Raw genomic sequence first — 19,438 nt, 5'->3', positions numbered from 1 at the left:
CTCTGCGGAGAGCATCTGTTCCCTATTCCCTGCTGGTCATCTGAAAATCCCAGCACACAGGTGACTTGGTTTTAGGGTTTGGCTTCGCAGCACCTGGGAGTGGTCCGTGGAATGGGCGTGAGGCTCTCTGTCCACGGGTCCCAGCAAAGCTGGCGCCAGGGGTTGGCGAGGCACCGGCACGTGGAACAGAGGCAGGAGCGGTGGGTCACAGCGTGCTGGGACTTCAGTTCCGCACACGTGTAGTGTGGGCCCCTCCACTGGACTGGACAGGAGCCCCGAGGCTGCTTCCACACACCGGGGGCTGCTGCCGCTGGCACAGGATCAAAGGGACCCCCAGGCCCAGAGGGCACCGGGAGGGCGGAGCGCCAGTGGGTTGGCCGGGCACTCCTTGAACAGATCACCATGTGGTCTCCGGTGATCTACCCATTCTTCCGTGCTCTGGGCCAGCCAAGACGAGCAGGATCTACTGGCCAGGAAAACAGTCTCTCCTCTGCTTCACTCCAGTGTTAACATCCTGAGAGCACATGAGTCCCACTACGAAAAGCACTGGGTGCCATGGTACCACGAGGCATTACAGTTTGGGGAAGGAGGTCTCTTACAACCTGGCCTCCAAGCCTGTGGCACTTCACCTGCTCTGTTCAGTCAGGCCTGTCTCCCACGACAAGCGAAAGCCTGCTGGAGCAGGTCTATACGGCCAGGTTCCGAAGGCTTTAGTGCGTTAAGTTACCCCTTATCATCACGGGTCTCTCTCAAGGTGCTGTCTAGAACTCTCCCAACACATTCACACCCCAAAAGCCCAGGGCTTTATTCTAAATCCTTGAAGGGAGGGGGCTTAACCCAGAAGGACAAAGAAGAAAAAGGAGCAGGGAGGCAGAGAGGCTGTTAAGAGTTGGTTTTTATTGTTACGTGTATGTGGCTGGGTGCAGAACTGCCCGGGCCACCCCTGGCCACCCCCAGCCCTGGCGGAGCCCGCAGCAGGATGGCTCTGGAGACACCAGCCCTTGGGGTGGCTCACGGGCTCCTCCTGGCATGAAGTGCAAACATTCACAGCCAGACTCCACCGGGAGGGAGACTCCGTCCTAGTTGAAGGCACTTTAATCAGGGCGCACACCCAGGGCCAGAGCTCGCCTGCCTTCTGGTTACGCCGACACAGCCAGACGCCGCTCTACTGGCAGCTGGGTGAGGGGCCGGAGCAGGGCCGAGGGCCCGCTCACTGGTAGAACTTCTTGTTAGGGCTGTTAGCATGGTCGATGAGCAGCTGGCACGGGGTGAACTGTTTTCCGTAGGCGGCCTCGTACCTCCTGAGCCGGTCCACTACCTTCTGAGCACCATACAGATCCACGAAGCGGAAGGGCCCTAAAAGGAAAAACAGGACCTGCTGCAGGAGACAGGACGAGCTCTCGGACAGAACAAGCTGCCTGCCCTGCCCAACCCGCAAGACCAACCTCCGAGACACGGGGGGAAGCCGAGCCCGAAGACCGCGCCTATGTCTCCCTCTGTGGGTGTGGCCAGGATCCCTTCCTGCAGGCACATGACTGCCTCATTCACAAATCTGGTCACCAGGCGGTACTGGATGTCTTCATCCGAGGAGCTGCCAACAGGGAGAGACACTCAGGTAGATGAAGCATCCCGGGGAGGGACGCAGGAGCTGCGGCTGCAGAAGTGAATGGCGCTCCGAGGGCCAGCCAGTCCGTAGCTTGTGATGGTGCAGAGACAGCCCACGGGAGGGCAGCTCTGCTCCTGGAAAAGGTGGCTCAGAGCTCGTTGGCTTAAGTAACCAGAGGCTGGAAGCCAGCGCAGGGCTGGGCAGAGCCGGCAGAATCTCCTGCCACCAGCAGCTGTCAGTTAGGAATGACAGGGTCTGGCGGGGTGAGAGGGCCCAGGATGCCAGGTTTTCTATTGCCCTCCAGACCTCCAGAGGGAAGGCTGGAGCAGGGGTCTTTCTGAGGCTCAGCTATAGTCCTGACCCTGATGCCAGGCACAAAACGAGATGGCATGTGGAAGGGCAAAAGGATTCTGGTCAGTTAAGGAGATTAGCAAGGAAAGCTGGAAGAGGGCTGAGCAGCTCTGGGCTGAAGAGAAACAGGTTTCCGCACTACTAGCTACTGAAGTTAACTCACACTTCAGACTTCGGGGGCACCTTCAGACTTGCTAAAATGCCATCCATGTCAGAATTCACATTCTTGTTCTTCACACCCTCCTGATAGATGTAAAAGCCCTTCCCAGATTTGCGACCTAAAAGAAGCCAGAGAGGGGAGAATGACGGAACCTCAGAGCTCAGGCCTGCGGATTCTCTTCTCTCCTGGTCTGCTGTACGGCTCCAGCCTCTCAACTGTATCCCTGAACGTGTCTGTCTAGCTGACCCTAAAAACTTCACGTTTGTCCGCAAAGCTGACAAAGAAAGAAAAATGATCTTGTGTTTTTTGGGGCTTGCAAGTCTGTGGATGCGGGTGGGAAAGGGCACTTGGGTGAGCTTTCCTTCAGCCATTATGCAACACCAGGGCCTAGTAGACGCCCCGGTCCTAGGGTTGCTTCTGCTGCTCCTTTGCCGAGACAGAAAGCCAGCTCTGGCAGGCCTCAACCACGAGCTCTGTGCTCAGAGGGGTCACCACCTCCGCACAGGTGGCCAGACAGCACAGTAAAGCCTGGGGGCCAAGTCCGCTCCCGCAGGATCGCAGATGTGTGAGAGGCCTTGGGCCAGATGAAAATGTCTGGCTTGTACACCCTGGGCAATGGCAGGGCCTCAGGCCAGGGTTGTCATGCAATCATTTAAAAAAAACTCCCCCTGATGTGGGCTCAGTGTTAGGAAAGACTCGCCCACAGGCCTTCTGTAAGTGTGTGTCTCAGGAAACTCTGCTCTCAGGGTGTTAATTTTCTCTGAGGCTACTCACCCAGGAAGCCCCTGGACACCATCTGCTTCAGCAGTTCTACGCTCCCACCTCCAAACCGCTCCCCGAAGGCTTTGCCCAGATCTTCTGACACGTGTTTTGCTACATCCACACCCACTTCATCGACAAGTGTGGCAGCACCCACAGGAAAGCCAAAGCTTGTGGTGAGGGAATCCAGCTTCTTGGGCTCAACTCCTTCCTGAGTGGGAGGTAAGCAGGGACCTTAGAGGAGGAAGGCATTCCGGACCCTCCGCCAAGGGCTCCCCACGCTGGCCCTCTGGCACAGGGCGGTTCAACACCTGCTTCTCTCCGGGGTGCCACCTGGCCGGGCCCAGGACTAAGGCCATCCTACTCAGGGAAAGCAAAGGAGGTTTGGGAGCCACCGGGGGAAAGTCTGGGCCTTCCCTAACCCACAGCACTTTAAGGCCTGAACAACTTCATTCAGAGGTGAACACACTATTCATTTCCTTCTTGTCTGCAATTCGGACCCTCAGCAGTGATGAGATTCCATGGCAGGCGGGCGAGGTTTCCCCACAGCTGGGAGCAGAGATCGCCCCCCGGAGCCTGTGCCTGAGAAGGCACCCCCAGAGGGGTGCATGCAGAAGCTGCTCCGGGACCAACCAGACCAAGCGGACCTGTCTGTTCCGGGTGGTTCCCGCCTCTAAGGGAGGCCGACGCTGTGCAGAGGAGCACTGTCAGGAGGCGTCTTGTCCTAGGGAGCAGCGAGGGGAGTGAGGGAGCAGAGCTCAAGTTCTGCCCGCTGTAGGGCAGCAAAGGCCGTGATTTTCCACCATGGTGTGGAAGGATCGGGCACAAAAGGGCCGCCTTGGAGAAGAGCCTGGACTTAAATGTATTAGAAGGAAGCCTGTTCATCTTAACAGTACCAGTGTGGAGGACTGGTTTAAGAAGTGGAAGATGCCTCCGACATTCCACGAGCAGCACTGACCTGTAGGATTCTGAGGACTTCAGACATCATGGGTGCGAGACACCGGGTGGTGTAGAAGCCAGGTCCGTCCTGCCAAGGGAGAGAATGTGAGCTCGCTGGCCCCTCCACTGTGGGTACGACACAAGGCCAAAAGAAGGTTCTCTTCCCCACGTGTCCTCTCAAATACAAGGCGATTTATATTCCCAAACAGAATGGTCAAAATTACATGGCAGTGGAAGCCACAGCCAAGGCAGCACGCTTGAACCAAAGAGCACAGCAGAGGGTTTCACAGCCACCCACAAGTTCTGGAAGGGCTGGGAGAACCGGCCACATCCCAGCCACGCCCCCTTTTCAGACACTGACTCAGCAGCCCAGTCTGCACCACACACAACCAAGGGGAAATCCTACTAAAAGGTGACCTATTTGCCCCAGAACAGTCATAAGCCTGAAGGTATAAGGAAGGAATCTGTGCAAACATCCACAGCCAGACTTCACTGGGAGGAGACTCTGTCCTAGCTGAAGGCACTTTAATCAAGGCGGCACACCCAGATCTTCCGCTCTGTTACACAACTCCTTACTTTTACCACAATGATGACCTTCCCCTGCTTGAGCCCAACGGCTACGGCCGAAGCGGTTGTGTCCTTAGACGTCTTGTCGGTAGTGATGATCTCTAGCAGCTGCATCTTGTCCACAGGAGAGAAGTAGTGCATGCCGATCACCTGCACGGGGAACACAAAGCCACCGGCTCTAAGACCACGGGGAGGGAAGCGGACAGCACTCCTTGTTTTGGTAGGAAAGCAAGGGAAGTCATCTGAGTAGTTTGGCTCTGTGGTTCTTTCATAAAAAGCTCAGTATTCTCAGAGGGCTCACTAGAATCTTCTTCCAATTGCTTCTAGGGCAATATATCCTACTAACAATTAATGCCAAAATCACAGCTAACGACCCAGTTAGAATCATCAGGGAAGAATGAATGAAGGTTCCACTCCCATTACTGACACTGGTGGTTTAGAGGGCCCACTGTTTTTGAGATGGGGGAGGCAGGGGTAGGCAGAGGAACCCATTAATATGCTGGACTGTCAGAGATGTATCTGCTTTTTACACACATGGGTCTCACTACCAGGATACTGGGTTTAAATAACAACAACGTTCAGGGATGCCTGGCTTAGTTGGTTCAATGTCCAACTCCTGATTTTGGCTCAGGTCATGGTCTCGGGGTCATGAGATCAAGCCCTGTGCTGGGGTCTATGCTCAATGGAGAGTCTGGGATTCTCTCTCTCCCTCTGGCCCGCTCCCCAACTCCCACACTCTCTCTTTTTCAAATAAATTACTCTTAAAATTATCAATTCAAATGCACCTGAAGATTCATTAAACCAATGATTCTCAAAGTGAAGCAATGGGACCAGCAACATTAGCATCGCTTGGGAAATTTCTGGTCCACCCTAGATCCAGATCTACTGAATGAAAGGCTAGGGGCAGGGCCCAGTACTGTGTTTAAGAAGTCTTCCAGGTAATTCATGGGGCGCCTGGGTGGCTCAGCGGGTTAAGCCGCTGCCTTCGGCTCAGGTCATGATCTCAGGGTCCTGGGATCGAGCCCCGCATCAGGCTCTCTGCTCAGCAGGGAGCCTGCTTCCTCCTCTCTCTCTCTCTCTGCCTGCTTGTGATCTCTCTCTGTCAAATAAATAAATAAAATCTTTAAAAAAAAAAAAAAAAAGAAAGAAGTCTTCCAGGTAATTCTAATACATACTGAAGTTCAGAACCTCCTCCTCAAGTTAACAATTAGTCCTCCCAACTGAACTGCTGTGGGAGAGAATGATTTAATCCTAAAACTGGTAGTTTTGCTCCTCTTACCCTTGCGTTAGCTGTAAGATACAACTAATGGTAACTACCATTTGCTGACTGCTGGCTACCCACTGTTCTTTAATGCCTTTGCCATTTATTCCTTACATTTAACCCATCACTCTGTGAACTAGTCAGTCTTATCTAGATGAGGGGAAAAGAGTCATCAGGACGTTAAGACTGGGAGGTCAGGGTCCCTTAGTGAATGGCAGTGGGATTCCATCGCAGCTGGCCTGTTCCAAATCCTGCCTACTCTCCATTATGTAATGCACAGGTCACTTAAATGTTCCATGAACTTACCAAACCTAAAGTTGCTTCTAAACCCTAAACTGTTCCTTAAGTTGTGTCTAAACTATTTAAAAAGACAGGACCTGATTCAGACTCAGTACTTGTGAGCGAAAGGAATTAGCCTTTACAACATATACTTAGACACAGTAAAATGCACAGAACTTAAAATGTTCATTTCGATGATTCTGACAACTGCACATACACTCATGGAATCACTACCCCAAGCAAAATCTGTAGCACTCAAGAAAGCTATGCCAAAGGGGACCAACTTGTCCTGGATAAGCAGATGGCTGGTCGCCCTCCCGGTACCCGTCACCTTAATTTTATGTAACACAGGGAAAGCAGGTGACGGAAGCTATCCAAGGTCTCTGGAGGCCAGGACTACAAAGCATGATGCTTTTTCCGCTCCACTGGGAAAATGGGAAGTTAGCATCAACGATTCTCCGTCATGGACTTGAATGCTGCCGTGCTCTGACTGAGGTGACATGGCCAGACTGTCGGCCTTTACAGTGTTCTTGTGTCTTTCCTCAGCATCACTCTTCTCCCTGTGACCTTTTCCTGACATCCCTGAACTTGTCTGTCAGGCCCCGCATCGCTTCCAATCCGAGGTGTGCTAGGAAACAAGCTTCCCCTGCATTCGCGAGCTATTAGAATAGGAACAAACAGACTTTTGTGTTTTCAATACAAGCACCTGTCTGAACAATTTCGGCTGCTCATGAGTCTTCTATGTTTCCTTCCTACTTCTGGCTGGCTCTGCTTAGCGGAGGCTAATTGCTAACCTCTAGGGAGGTGAGGTGTTTGATTTCTCTTCGAGCGATTTCACTTTCCCTGGGTGACTGGTAGACAGCAGAAGCCCAAAGACACATTTCCAGGCATCATTTTAAACACTCACTGGAAGTGCTACCCTGGGTAGAAGTTCTAAGTGAACCTACAGGTGGACACACCTCGCCACCCCGCCTGATCTATTCCTGGATGTGGAACTGGAACCAAGCCTGTCTTAGATCGTCACCAGTGTCTGCTCTGTAGCTGAAGTGATATTTTGGAGTACCCCTCTTATTTTAAGGGCCTATCTTTATTTTTTAAAATTTAAAGATTTTATTGTTTTTAAGTCATCTCTACACCCAACATGGGGCTCAATCACAACTCTGAGACCACGAGTCACATGCTCTACTGACTGGGCCAGCTAGGTGCCCCTTGGGCCTATCTTTAAATATCTAATTGTAAAAACGGTCCATTTTATAGTCTGAACCTAAAAAATAAGAGCTGTTAAGGATGCAAATCACCTATTAAAGTATATTTTGGTTGTACTTCACCCCGTACCTCACAGCAGTTACGGTGTTTGCTGCTCTGTGCCCAGTTTTGGGGAAAACGTCATCACGCCTCCACCCCACAGTCCACACCAGGCCCTGCTCATGCTCTAAGCCTTTCTCAGGGAAAGACTTCAGGGTCTTCCCTCTGCTCAGAATTTACCTTCTCAGGTCTTTTGCTGACCGCAGCTATTTCATTGATTGGGAGAGCGGATGTGTTACTGGCAAAGACACAGTGATCTGGAATCACCTGCAGGGGAAAAGCATTGAAGAATGTGTCCTGTAAACCTGGGAGAAGACAGGAGCCCGGAGCAGAGCTAAAACATGAAACCTGGGCCCGGCCCCACTCCCCCCACAACCACTCAGACAGGAGATACTATCTGGTCGACATTTACAACCGCCCAGCCCTTCTGTGATGGGAAGGGTGTCCGCCTTGTTCTCTTTCCCATTCCGCCCGCCTACTAGTTCTGGCTCAGTGTCCTAATCTGGCGACTGCATCTCGGCAGTTTGCTAAATGAGACCTCAGATAAGTACTGAAAAGATAACCTTGAGTCAATTCTTGTTCATTTCAAGATTCAGCATGCATATCAGTCCCTCTTGTTTGGATCTGCTCTCGAATCTGAAAGCTGACAATCCCCTTACACTTTACCTTCGTAAGAACCAGCCACGGCACGCGTGCCCAGCTCATTTTATACCGGGTGCTATTAGAAAACTGCACCACTGTAATTAATCTACGGCACACGAATCCTATTAACTGTTCTATCATCCTGGAGAACAGTCTCTAATGTAGAACGTCTCAGCATTCTGTTCACGATCCCAAACTACTCATGTTTTTATTCAGCTGCGTGCACAAAGAACACGGGAAGGCACACCTGTCAGATCTGTGCATACCGGAACAGGCAAAATCCTAACACAGGAGATGGAGTCAAGGTTTAAGATACATGCAACACCCTGAAAAGCTGAGTGTAAAGTGACAGCAATTGTAATGGGGACAAAGGCAGAATACCGCATTAACATTCTTTTAAAAAGAAAACCAGGAAAAACCTAAAGAGGCTCCTGCTGGACAAAACCTGGCTTGGGGGGCGCCTGGGTGGCTCAGTGGGTTAAGCCTCTGCCTTCAGCTCAGGTCACGATCCCAGGGTCCTGGGATCGAGCCCCACATCAGGCTCTCTGCTCAGCGGGGAGCCTACTCTCCACCCCCACCTCTGCCTGCCTCTCTGCCTACTAGTGATCTCTGTCAAATAAATAAATAAAATCTTTAAAAACAAACCAAAAAACCCACAAAAATAACCTGGCTCAGCAGTCAGCTTGTGTAAAGACCCCAGGATGTTAGCTCGTCAGAAGTGTGAACTGAGAGCAGAGCATGACTACAAGGAAGTCAGGAGCCTCAAGCGGCAGGTCTGCGCGGTGGGGTGTCTCACGCTGGTGAGGACATTGTGAAGAGCAGGCCAATGTCTCCAAAGGCAGCTGGACAGCCAGCTCCAATTCCTCCCCTCCTGATTCACGTGGGGCTTTCCTGCCACCCAGACGCAGAGCCTAGTTCCGCCCTTCTGAATCTCGTGACTTCCCTTTATCAATGGAAAGCAGGAGCGACACTCTGAGCTCCAGACCTTAAGAAGCCCTGATTTTTTGGGGCGCCTGGGTGGCTCAGTGGGTTAAGCCGCTGCCTTCAGCTCAGGTCATGATCTCGGGGTCCTGGGATCGAGTCCCGCATTGGGCTCTCTGCTCAGCAGGGGGCCTGCTTCCTCCTCTCTCTCCCTCTGCCTGCCTCTCTGCCTACTTGTGATCTCTCTCTGTCAAATAAATAAATAAAATCTTTAAAAAAAAAAAAAAAAAAAAGAAGCCCTGATTTTTTGTCCTTCTGGAAGCCAGAGGTCAACACCGTAGCGTTTGCTCAGAGTCTGCCCTTCTCTCGATCTGATTCCTCTCTGTCCCCTGATCACTAGTTTCCCTGCTGCTAGAACTAACACACCCTTCTCCATGTTCGGAGTCCCAAACCCAGATTTTCCAAATGCGAAGACCATCAGCTCGTCAGCTGGTCAATGGTCTTCTCACCACGCTGCCTGTGTCTGCTTTTACTTCTCACCAGGATCTCCCTGCCGCGGGCTCAGCAGCGCCCTCCAAGCCCCCGGGACCACCACCTACCTCTCTGCGCCGTAATGCCACTCGGCACAGATGGGATACGAATCCACGCGGCTCTTCTGAATGTTCCCCCCAGCTGAATCTATGTTACCCTCTGTCAAAAGATTTCCCAGGGCATGGATTCCGAAGCGGAAGCTGTCCCAAGCACAACTGCTTGTCGGTAGTGTCTCCGCAGGCTGAGCGCGTGGCAGAGCAGGCCCGCCCTCACACAGAGGCCTCTGTAAGAGCACGGCCACTACCCAGGACACCGGGAGAGCTGCCGAGCCAGTGGCATTTCGTGTAGCGTCAGGCCCCGGTTCTACCTCATACTCATTCCTATCTTTGTTCTCCTCTGGGCTCACTCTTCACACCATCCCTGGCAGGCACCTGTTTTGCACACAGCATGCATAGCACTCGCGATCAAGACCAAGGCACCATTTCCACAAAGGAAGCATCTGAAACCTGCCTGGGGAGAGAATTTCTCCCCTGTGTCCTGTGCCGGCTAGACCTGCAGAAGTTTAGTTACGGCTTGTAGCCGACCCTGAATGTTAAGACAGATGGCTACACTCCAAGAGATCATCTGTATGTCCAGTGACCCAGCTCCCACAGAACACTAACGAGCCTTGTGCTACTTGATTTTCTTACCTCAGGACTCAGATTTGACCTTTGTAACCTATGTACTGTGCATGGGTTCACAGCAAAACAGAAAGGTCTGCATGAACAGCTCTATAAAAAGAACCATGAGTTTCCTTTTAAAAAACCTATCTCTGTGTCCTCCACTGCTAGGCTATGATTCAAGTACAACAGGCCTCCGACTTACCGCTTCCACTTCCTTTAGCACTCGGTGCTTAAGACTAAGGTCTTCAAAAACCGCTTCAATCACCATGTCAGCTTTTTCAAAACCCTGGTAATCGAGCTGCCCAGTCAAGTTGCTGAAAATGGAGTCCCTTTCAAACGATGTTAGAGCTTTCTTCTTTACTTTATCATTTAATCTAGAAAAAACACAGTCCGAGTCAGAAGGGAAGACAGGAAACTTAACATTTGTGGAGCATCCATGGGCCGGACAGACACTGTGCTGTGTTTCTCATCAGCTCTGTGAGGCAGTTCTGTTACTCTGCTCTGAGGGAGAAGAGTTGCTCAAACAGGCTCAGAGGGACATGTGGTCAAATGGTGGGGTACCAGGCCAAAGGCAGGTTGGCTCCAAGCCCACATTCTTTCTCTAGTGAGAGACTTCTACGTGTGAAACTTACCTAAACTCTATCACTCATCAAGCATTTAAATTTGCCAAGAGGAGTACACTAATACTGGAATGGCAAGACAGAGAAGCAGCCCTGGTCACTCTCTACTTGTACCAGAGGAAACACCCACACGTGTCCTAGACCACAGGGACGTGCACCTCATTACACACCATCCTGTTACTCTGGAACTGTAATCTTCTGGAGAAGAGAGAGTGAGCACTGTTTCTTATATTCTTAATCTACTTTCCAGTAGGCACATATTAAGTGGCATATTATATTGATTACATAAAATATTGACTCAAGGTTTCTTCCTGCCCATAGGGAGATAATAAAAAGGATTTCTACTACTCAGACGTTTAATGGATTACTTTTCAGTGCCAAGAAAAACAGGCTCTCTTGGGTTATGATCTGACCACACTTCCTGACCTAGAATTTTCCTCTGAATGAAGAATGGAGCTAAATCCCATTCACTAATAAAAGAAAAATTAAAGTCACAAGGTAAGTTCAAAGTATTCAAAGTCTTAAAAGTCCAATCTCTTGGTTTCTGACAACGATGTCAGGAGTTAGCAAACCTGATGCTCGTCGGCGTTCAGAACATTATTAGTCGCTCTAAGGCCTAATGAAACTGTTATCAAGAGAGGGTAGGAAACGTGTCACAAGTCAGCAGTGTGGTGAGGGGCAGTGGCCTGAGCCCCAGGCTTCTGAGGCACAAAGGGAAAGCTGGGGCACCTAAATCCAAAAGAGACAGGGGGTGGAACCCATTCTAGAGCGGCAATTTCCCATTTCGGTGACCCTATGAGATGATGTTGGGGGTGCCTACAGGCTAGTCTCCAGGCAATGCTGTTGGCGAGCACAGGCCCATTTTTTTTTTCTTTTGGTCCCAAATCTTTTACTCAACTCCTTGCTATCTTACAATAATCTGCCAAAATGATTAAACCTGCCACATCTTGTATAGTGTTACAGTAGCAACATTCAGAGCCTCCCTGCAGAAAAGAGGTCAAAATGGGCTGAAGCTACATAACCCATTTGAGAAACAACAAAAAAGCTCACTGAAGGTACCTCAAAAAGCCTCTGCCTTCGGCTTGTGTCCTGATCCCAGCTACTGGGATGGAGCCCTGCACTGGGCTCTCTGCTCAGTGGGCGGTCTGCTTCTCCCTCTGCCCCACCCCACCCCCGCTTGTGTTCTCTCTCTCTCTCTCCAGTAAGTAAATAAATCCAAAATGAAGAAAAAACAAAACAAAAAAACCTCATTCAACTGGAAGTCACACGTAGGGCAGTCCACACGCAGCCAGCTTCTCCACTACACTGAGGCACAGATCTGAGCTGAAACCGGTTTCTAGTCTGGCTAAGCAGCTGCTCAGTTTCTCCCCCTCTGTAAAACAGGCAGCGTGTGGGAGGAGGGAAGGGGAAGGTGAGGAGGAGGGAGAGTAATATTCAGTTTTTATTAATTCAGAGGTAAGATGGAGACACAGTCTGTAAAGCCTCAGACATGGTGGAACCAAATCTGTTTCCTCCTTCTCTACAGTATTGCCAGCCAAGAAACAGAAGGTTCAAGAGTTCTGACCCCAGCCCCACCTTCAACGAGCAGTTACAGCACATTTCCTCACATCCTCGTCTTCCCCAAGGTCGTGCTGTTTCAGTGTTCCATAACAGTATGACAGTGAGATGGAAACCATCAAAACTCACAAACATGAGAATTTCTAGTCCTGATACCAAAGCATAAAATAAATGGCATTTAAAAATACCTGATGGTTTTCTCTTCTGCAGACATTACAGATTCCAATGATGTTAATGGTTACTAATATGCGTAATAAAATGAAGGTGAAGGAACTAGTGTCTCTAAAAATCAAAGGCAAGAGCTTAACTACAGAGCATCCAGTACTCACCACGTTCAGGAAAAAGGAATACGTAATGGCAAAAAACGAACAGCATTCTGCTGACAGAGGCAGACAGTGGGCTTACCCTTTGAACACCTGTTGTTGTCCTCGGCCCAGCCCAGCTAGTGTAGCATCTTTAAGTATGGTCCTCAGGCCCTTATCCACAGAGACCTGGGCAATGCCGGCTCCCATCAGCCCTGCACCAAGAATGGCTAGGTGCCTGGAAGGAAAGCATGGGTGACTTTTGGTAAACTAATCATTTCAGTAAAAGTGGGAGATCGTCTAAGTTATTCAATAAATCAATGAAAGTGGGCATAATAATAAGGTATTTTAAATAATTTTTATCTGTAAAAATCTATACCTACCTATAGATTTTATCTATTAAAAAATTCTAAAGATTTTTATCTATAAATAAGGTTTTAAAATCATTTCTAATCTGTAAAAAATTTAAATAACTTTTATTTTAAAAAATTGACTTTCAGGGGTGCCTGGGTGGCTCAGTGGGTTGAGCCTCTGCCTTTGGCTTGGGTCATGATCCCAGGGTCCTGGGATCGAGCCCCGCAACAGGTGCTCTGCTCGGTGGGGAGCCTGCTTCCCCCTCTCTCTCTCTGCCTGCTTCTCTGCCTACTTGTGATCTCTGTCAAATAAACAAATAAAATCTTAAAAGAAAAACTGACTTTCAGATTTATTTATTTATTTATTTATTTACTTATTTATTTTTAAGAGAGGGAAAGCAAGAGAGAGAGCATGCAAGCACTTGAACAGTGTGGGGGCGGGGGAATCTCAGCCAGGCTCCACGTCTAGTGCAGAGTCCAACACCCGGATGAATAAATTCTTAAAAAAAAAAAAGAACAAACAAATAAGGGATTTAAATGATTATCGAAGGTGAGGGGAAGAGCCTAGAGACAGAAGTGGAGGAAGCAGAGGCATTACTGTCAGTAGGGAAAACAGGAGAAAGGATACCTTTTCTTCATTTCGTTAAGGTGTTTTTTGTTTTTAAGTAATCTTACACCTAACATGGAGCTCAAACTCGACCCTGAGATCAAGAGTCACGCACTCTTCCTAAGGCAGCCAAGCCCCAGGTCTTCAAGTTCCCTTAGTCAATCTTCCGTTCAACCTATCCTGCCTTGGGTACCCTATAGTTAATTCATAGCCTTTTTCCTCAACTTATTCCCCAAGTGAGGTCAACTCTTAGATCACCCTTATCTGTAAATGCTTACTTAAGGATATCTCATTCAAGCTTGGAAGTGTTCTGTTACAGTATTCTTCTGTATTGTGGCTGTTTTTGGGAGAGGGGAGGAGAATTTTCACAAGCTTAAATACTTTGTCCTCATTTTCTTATTTCTTATGTGAGACTCATGTGGATGTTGCCTGTCTTTTTTATGTATTTGGTATAATAACACCCTACCCAAATGGCATTATATGCCAGCTGCCTATGACAGGAAGAGGTATATGTGGACAGGAGTAGGAGTCTGGAGTGGCTGACATTATAGATTCTGTAATTTAAGAGGCCTCTCTTCAGCTGCAAAGGTAGTCTCTTTAACTGATGCCATTTTTTCATAGATGGAGGGACGGGGGTAAAGGGGTAGGATGGCGGAGAGGTAGAAGTTGGTGTGTGTTTTACAGTTTTGTAATTTTGCAGGATCCAGTATCCTTCTCTTCTTCTCTCTTCCTGCTTCCTTTTTTCCTTTTTTATTTTTAAAGATTTTATTTATTTAACAGAGATCACAAAGTAGGTAGAGAGGCCGGCAGAGAGAGAGAGAAAGAGGAGGAAGCAGGCTCCCCACCGAGTAGACAGCCCGATGTGGGGCTCAATCCCAAGATCCTGGGATCATGACCTGAGCCGAGGGCAGAGGCTTTAAACCACTGAGCCATCCAGGCGCCCCCTCTTGCTTCCTTTTCTTTCCTGTTGTAATAAAGTTTCCCTCTTACATAATTAGAAGTTGGCAGCATATTTGTCTTCTATTTGTGCCGTGCACGGGGAAAGGGTGGCTGTGCTGTCCTTGCTTCTGTCTGATTATTGCAGAATGTATGCAGAGATGGCGACTTAGCGGGTCATCTTATTCTACCGCAGCATGAAGCGATTAACCTCACCCATTGAACGCGAGATACTGCCACGTTGGTGGAACAAACGCCACAGACAGGTACTGACTGCCCTGATCAACATGCGTCCTGGAGAAGCAGTTACGGTCACAGTTCATATTCTATTTGGAAATCAGCCCTCTGGCCTTGCATCGTATTTGCCTCACCCAAATTTCTTACCGGTTTTACTTCTATTTTGGATTGTAATTTCATTAAAGATGAAGGGTGGAGAAGGCAGTAATATTAGCTGCTCTGAAAGCCCTCACAGTAATTCATATAGAGCACTGTGACTCAACCTTGGCATTACTGACATTCTGGATTAGATTACTGTAATTCTCAGGCCTGTCCCATGTACTGTAGCATGCTTAGCAGCACCCCTGATCAGCTCACTAGATGCCAGAGGCACCTGTGGCAACCAAAAATGCTTCCAGACATCATCAAATGATCCTTCGGGGGCAACATGGCCCAGGCTGAGAACCACTGAGCTAGAAGGTGAAGTCAGGGGCATTATGGAATTAAAATGCTGAAGAGCTTTTGGGCAGCACAGCACTGAAAGGCTTGCTGCAAAGAATGACGTGAAACAGGCAAGTAGAACCTTAAGTGTTTAGGTTGTAAGCTAGAAGGACAAACTTTAACAGTCAGAATGAGACTTTTATTTTTTTTAGGGAGGAAGAAGTGTGAGTCCCCAGAGATGGTATCTCAAGTCACAGGGAGACACAAGATCATTAAACAGTGCAGAATGTGTGTGTTTGGTGTGGGAACATGGGCTATAAGCCAGGTTTCTAGGGGACATCAATAGCAGACAAGAAAGCCTCTATAGGAGCCATTACACAGGCCTGGAGAAAACTCAGCACAGGCGGAACTTTGAAAGCCAGTAAGTTCTTGGTAAGAAAAGGGATCTAAGGTGCTCAGGAGAGAAGAGGTACATGGAGGCAAGACAGAAGGTATGAATTTAGCTCTGTAGTGAAACCTACAAGAGCTCCCTAGGTGGAGTTTAACTTACTTTGCTTCCTTCTGTGGTGTTCCAAATTTATTCTTCTTACACAGGACCTGACCATGATAAAGTCCCATCAAGGCCTTTGATTCTCTGGTCATTGCAAGCTCTCCAAATTTCTGAGAAGCAGAGGAGAACAAGAAAAGGTAGAACTTCAGAGTCTCAGTGATGGGGGTTCCTTTGGTCGGGTGTCCCTACAGAGCAGAGGTAACACACACAGAGCCCTGGTGCTCCGGGGGCCCGGGGTGTCTTCTCACCGGCAGTACATCCACACTACTGCTTTGGAAAGGGTCAGGACACATCTGAGCTCTCGCATACTCTGCACCAGAGGTGGCGGTAACCAACCTTCTTCGTGGAACTACAGTGTCAGGGCCAAAATGGACCCTTCACAGTCCTCTGAACCAACTCTCATTTTGAAGACTGGGAAGAGGAAGCCCAGAGAAATTAAGTCACCACGCCACCTCAAGTGGCAGAAACGGAACTCACACCGGGGGGTAGGGCTCCCAACTCTGGATCTCTTTCGCTAAAGCAGGCTGCCTGCAGGACACCTGCCACTTTGAAAACTACCCTTATGCTTACAGAGGGCATTGCTCAAGAACCTGAGATTTCGAGTCTGGGTTTGACAGACTGGATTTGAATCCTGGCTCTGCCATTTCCCAGTTGTGAAGCGTAAGCAACCCAGTACAAGAAAGGTTTTCTCTTGAACTTGTCCCTGAGCTCTTGAGACACCTTCTGTCTTATTATCAACGAACAGTCATTCTTCAATGATTGCTTAAAACTTAAAAACAATCCAAACCTCTTAAATCCACAATACCACCAACTCGTTGGAAAAGTGGGAAGAGGTGAGGCTGGTTCATAGGCCCCTCTTGTGTCCTTTAAGTGGCTACACAACATTTCCTTCCATTCTCTGATTCAGCTAAGAGAGGCTGGCCTTCAATGTCTTAAAGCTAGGCCCTAACAAGTAAGAAACCCATTTTTCTATCAATATATTGATTTTATTACAACAAAATCAGCCCAGCCCAACTCCGGAACATAAACGTCCCAGTGATTCATTTTGAAAGGATTAGAACTCGGGCCCTTCTCTTCCTAGTTAAGCTCTCATTACTGAGGGCAAGTTCAAACAGCTGAGACCACTAAGGTGTTCTTAACATCCACTCACTGAAATTAACCCTAAGAAATGATAATCACTGAAGAAAAACATTTCAGGTAGGCTTTGGGTACTTTTTCTTTTTTTTAGCTTTACACAGGGTTTTAGATCTTGAGTTTCTTGAATCTATAGTAACAAATGGGAAGGAAGAACTTTACCTGAGATTCAGAGAGATAGCCAGCTTCGTTCCCTTGCTCAATTCCAGTCTTTACTGCCTAAAAAACACATAAATCACTTGTTCATTATTGCAAGGGACTGGCCAGACAGATGTGGACTAACACTTAGTAAAACTGCTAGTTTGTGAATCTTTTTTTTTTTTTTTAAAGACTATTTGACAGAGAGAGAGAGAGAGAGAGAGACATGGAGAGAAGGAATACAAGCAGGAGAGGGAGAAGCCGGCTTCCCACTGAGCAGGGAGCCGGAGGTGGGGCTCGATCGCAGCATGAGCTGAGCCAAAGGCAGACGCTTGACAACTGAGGCACCCAGGTGCCCCTAGTTCATCAGTCTTCAAAGATTAAGTCAAAAGTCTGGAAGTGAAATAAGAACAGTGACAGGACTGAGTGGCTGCTTCCTTGAAGAGGCTCCTGCTTTCCGGTTTCTGGAACTGTGCTCAAAATGCCTGCCCTACCTGGTACTACTTTTTTTTTTTTTTTTTTCATTTTCAACATCACAATATTCATTATTTTAGCACCACACCCAGTGCTCCATGCAATCCGTTCCCTCTATAATACCCACCACCTTGTACCCCGACCTCCCACCCCCCGTACCTGGTACTACTTTGTCTTCATCTGTTCTCTACCACTTTCCAGGGCTCAGGTCAAATTCTATGAGGCTCTTCCTCATTTCTCTGCCTTACAGTGACTGTTCCCTCCTCTGTACATTTAGCAATCTTCCTCTGTCTCAATTACCTGGCGGTCTCATGCCGGCGTCTAGCAGCCCTTACACTGCACTCCCCTGGCTCACCACGGATACACGGGGAATCTCCCCGGCCCACACTGGGAGACGGGTGAGGGAAGGGACTCATGCGTCCTATTTTATGCATTTTGCTGTCTTTTCCTCAAAAGACAAAAGCTGGCTGATTTATTCTCCATATTCGAAGTCTTAGATTATATGCTCTCTTGATCTTAGACTTTCCAGACTGAAGACTTTCTAAGTTTTAAAGTCTACCTTTAGACGGAAGTTCTTAACCCTGTGTACTTGTCCTCCCTGATCTTTTTCAGAACTTCACTACACCTTTTTTTAGAATTCTGACAATGGGGAAGTCAAGGAGACATTTTCGGTACTGGCAATGGTTTCAAACTAATTCGTTTCAACTACCTCTTAACTAATGCCCAATATTTTACTGGTTTTGTTATACTGATGTAACTTTTTTCCTGGCTTGTAATTGGTACTTTTAAACTCCTTATGCCTGGCACTCATTATTCCTAAAATATCATTTTATAAGCCATCATAGCTTGCTTTATTTTTCGTGGGTATTGTAACAGAATTAAAAACTTTAGTATAGGGGCGCCTGGGTGGCTCAGGGGGTTAAGCCTCTGCCTTCAGCTCAGGTCATGATTTCAGGGTCCTGGAATCGAGCCCCGCATCGGGCTCTCTGCTCAGCAGGGAGCCTGCTTCCCCCCGCTCTCTGCCTGCCTCTCTGCCTACCTGTGATCTCTGTCTTTCAAATAAATAAATAAAATCTTAAAAAACAAAAAACAAAAAACTTCAGTACCAGCAGATCCAGTTCAGAACGGCAATAAAGAATACTGCTCTACACAAAGGGAGGAAACATAAGAAATAGAATATGGGGTGAAGACTCACATCGATTATTTTCAGAGGTGCAGGATAGAGGCCTTTCGTCTGTTTTCGTACTTTTTCTTCCACCTTTTTGTAAATCTGTTGCCTGACAAATGGAATACTCATGGCATATGACATCAATTCTGTAAAAGAAAACGCTTTTAGGTACTTACTGGAAAAAGACTAGCCTCCCTTATTAGTTTGTTCTATAAACTCCATAAAAAGGCAGTAATTGTAGCTATCTGAAAGAACTTTACTTTGACATACGAAATCCAAATTGCAACCCAAGGCACTTCTATACACCTGGTTTAATTAGTTGATAAGTGCTAAGCATTATGCTATTCCACTTTCATATTAATGGTTCAAATTTTCCAAGATAAAGTTAAAAATAAATGGCTGTAACCAACCAGTGTAAGGTTTAGGACTTGATCACAGAGCAGAGTTGTTGTACTCCTTCAGAATGACTCTATGCTTGGTGTAAATAATGCATTTACCTCTTCCCCAATTCTTATTTCACAGCAAATAAAATTAAACTCTCTGGAGAGAACCTCTGCCTTTGTTCTTTAATAATGACACTCACTGTCTACTAATCCCCTGTCTCTCTTTATAGAGATTTTCTTATCAGACAGTCCTTTGGCAAAAGTAACTGCAACTTCTTCTAAGTATTCAATTGTCCGCTCCTCTGCAGGTTTTAATCCTGGTCCTGTAAAAATGAACAGAACAGATTGGAGTGTAAATCACTTTTAGCACAGCTTTCCATGTTGGACTAGAAACAGTGGCAAGTCATCAACTACGGACTCAAAGAAGGGAAGTAACACTGAGCAAAGGTGCAACAATGTGCTCTAGATAGAAAACAAGGTCTTAGGTCCTAGCAGTCTGGCTTCTATTTCTGAGTAGGATGTAGAATATCTCATGAGGCCTGTATTCTTACTGCAAAACTGTGGACAAAAATGAAC

The 19,438-nt window shown here is 47.9% G+C and overlaps 1 protein-coding gene across 1 annotated transcript in view; it reads right to left on the bottom strand.

The window, feature by feature from the left end:
* Positions 1–877: 877 nt before the first annotated feature.
* HADHA (hydroxyacyl-CoA dehydrogenase trifunctional multienzyme complex subunit alpha) overlaps positions 878–19,438 on the bottom strand; it is a 46,222-nt gene continuing 27,661 nt past the window's right edge. Inside the window, exons 8-20 of the mRNA XM_044261940.1 lie at positions 19,063–19,185; positions 18,507–18,625; positions 16,862–16,918; positions 15,566–15,675; positions 12,566–12,700; positions 10,186–10,357; positions 7,408–7,494; positions 4,392–4,532; positions 3,835–3,903; positions 2,892–3,087; positions 2,121–2,235; positions 1,446–1,591; positions 878–1,356 (exon numbers count right to left, since the gene is read on the bottom strand). Coding sequence (XP_044117875.1) covers positions 1,211–1,356; positions 1,446–1,591; positions 2,121–2,235; positions 2,892–3,087; positions 3,835–3,903; positions 4,392–4,532; positions 7,408–7,494; positions 10,186–10,357; positions 12,566–12,700; positions 15,566–15,675; positions 16,862–16,918; positions 18,507–18,625; positions 19,063–19,185 — 1,616 coding nt within the window. The 3' untranslated portion in view covers positions 878–1,210. The remainder of the gene's footprint in view (positions 1,357–1,445; positions 1,592–2,120; positions 2,236–2,891; positions 3,088–3,834; positions 3,904–4,391; positions 4,533–7,407; positions 7,495–10,185; positions 10,358–12,565; positions 12,701–15,565; positions 15,676–16,861; positions 16,919–18,506; positions 18,626–19,062; positions 19,186–19,438) is intronic.

This window comes from Neovison vison, chromosome 8, assembly GCF_020171115.1.
Source record: "Neovison vison isolate M4711 chromosome 8, ASM_NN_V1, whole genome shotgun sequence".
Classification (NCBI taxonomy): domain Eukaryota; kingdom Metazoa; phylum Chordata; class Mammalia; order Carnivora; family Mustelidae; genus Neogale; species Neogale vison.
Note: the sequence above shows the minus strand (reverse complement) of the source record. Positions and strands in the feature narration are given on the sequence as shown.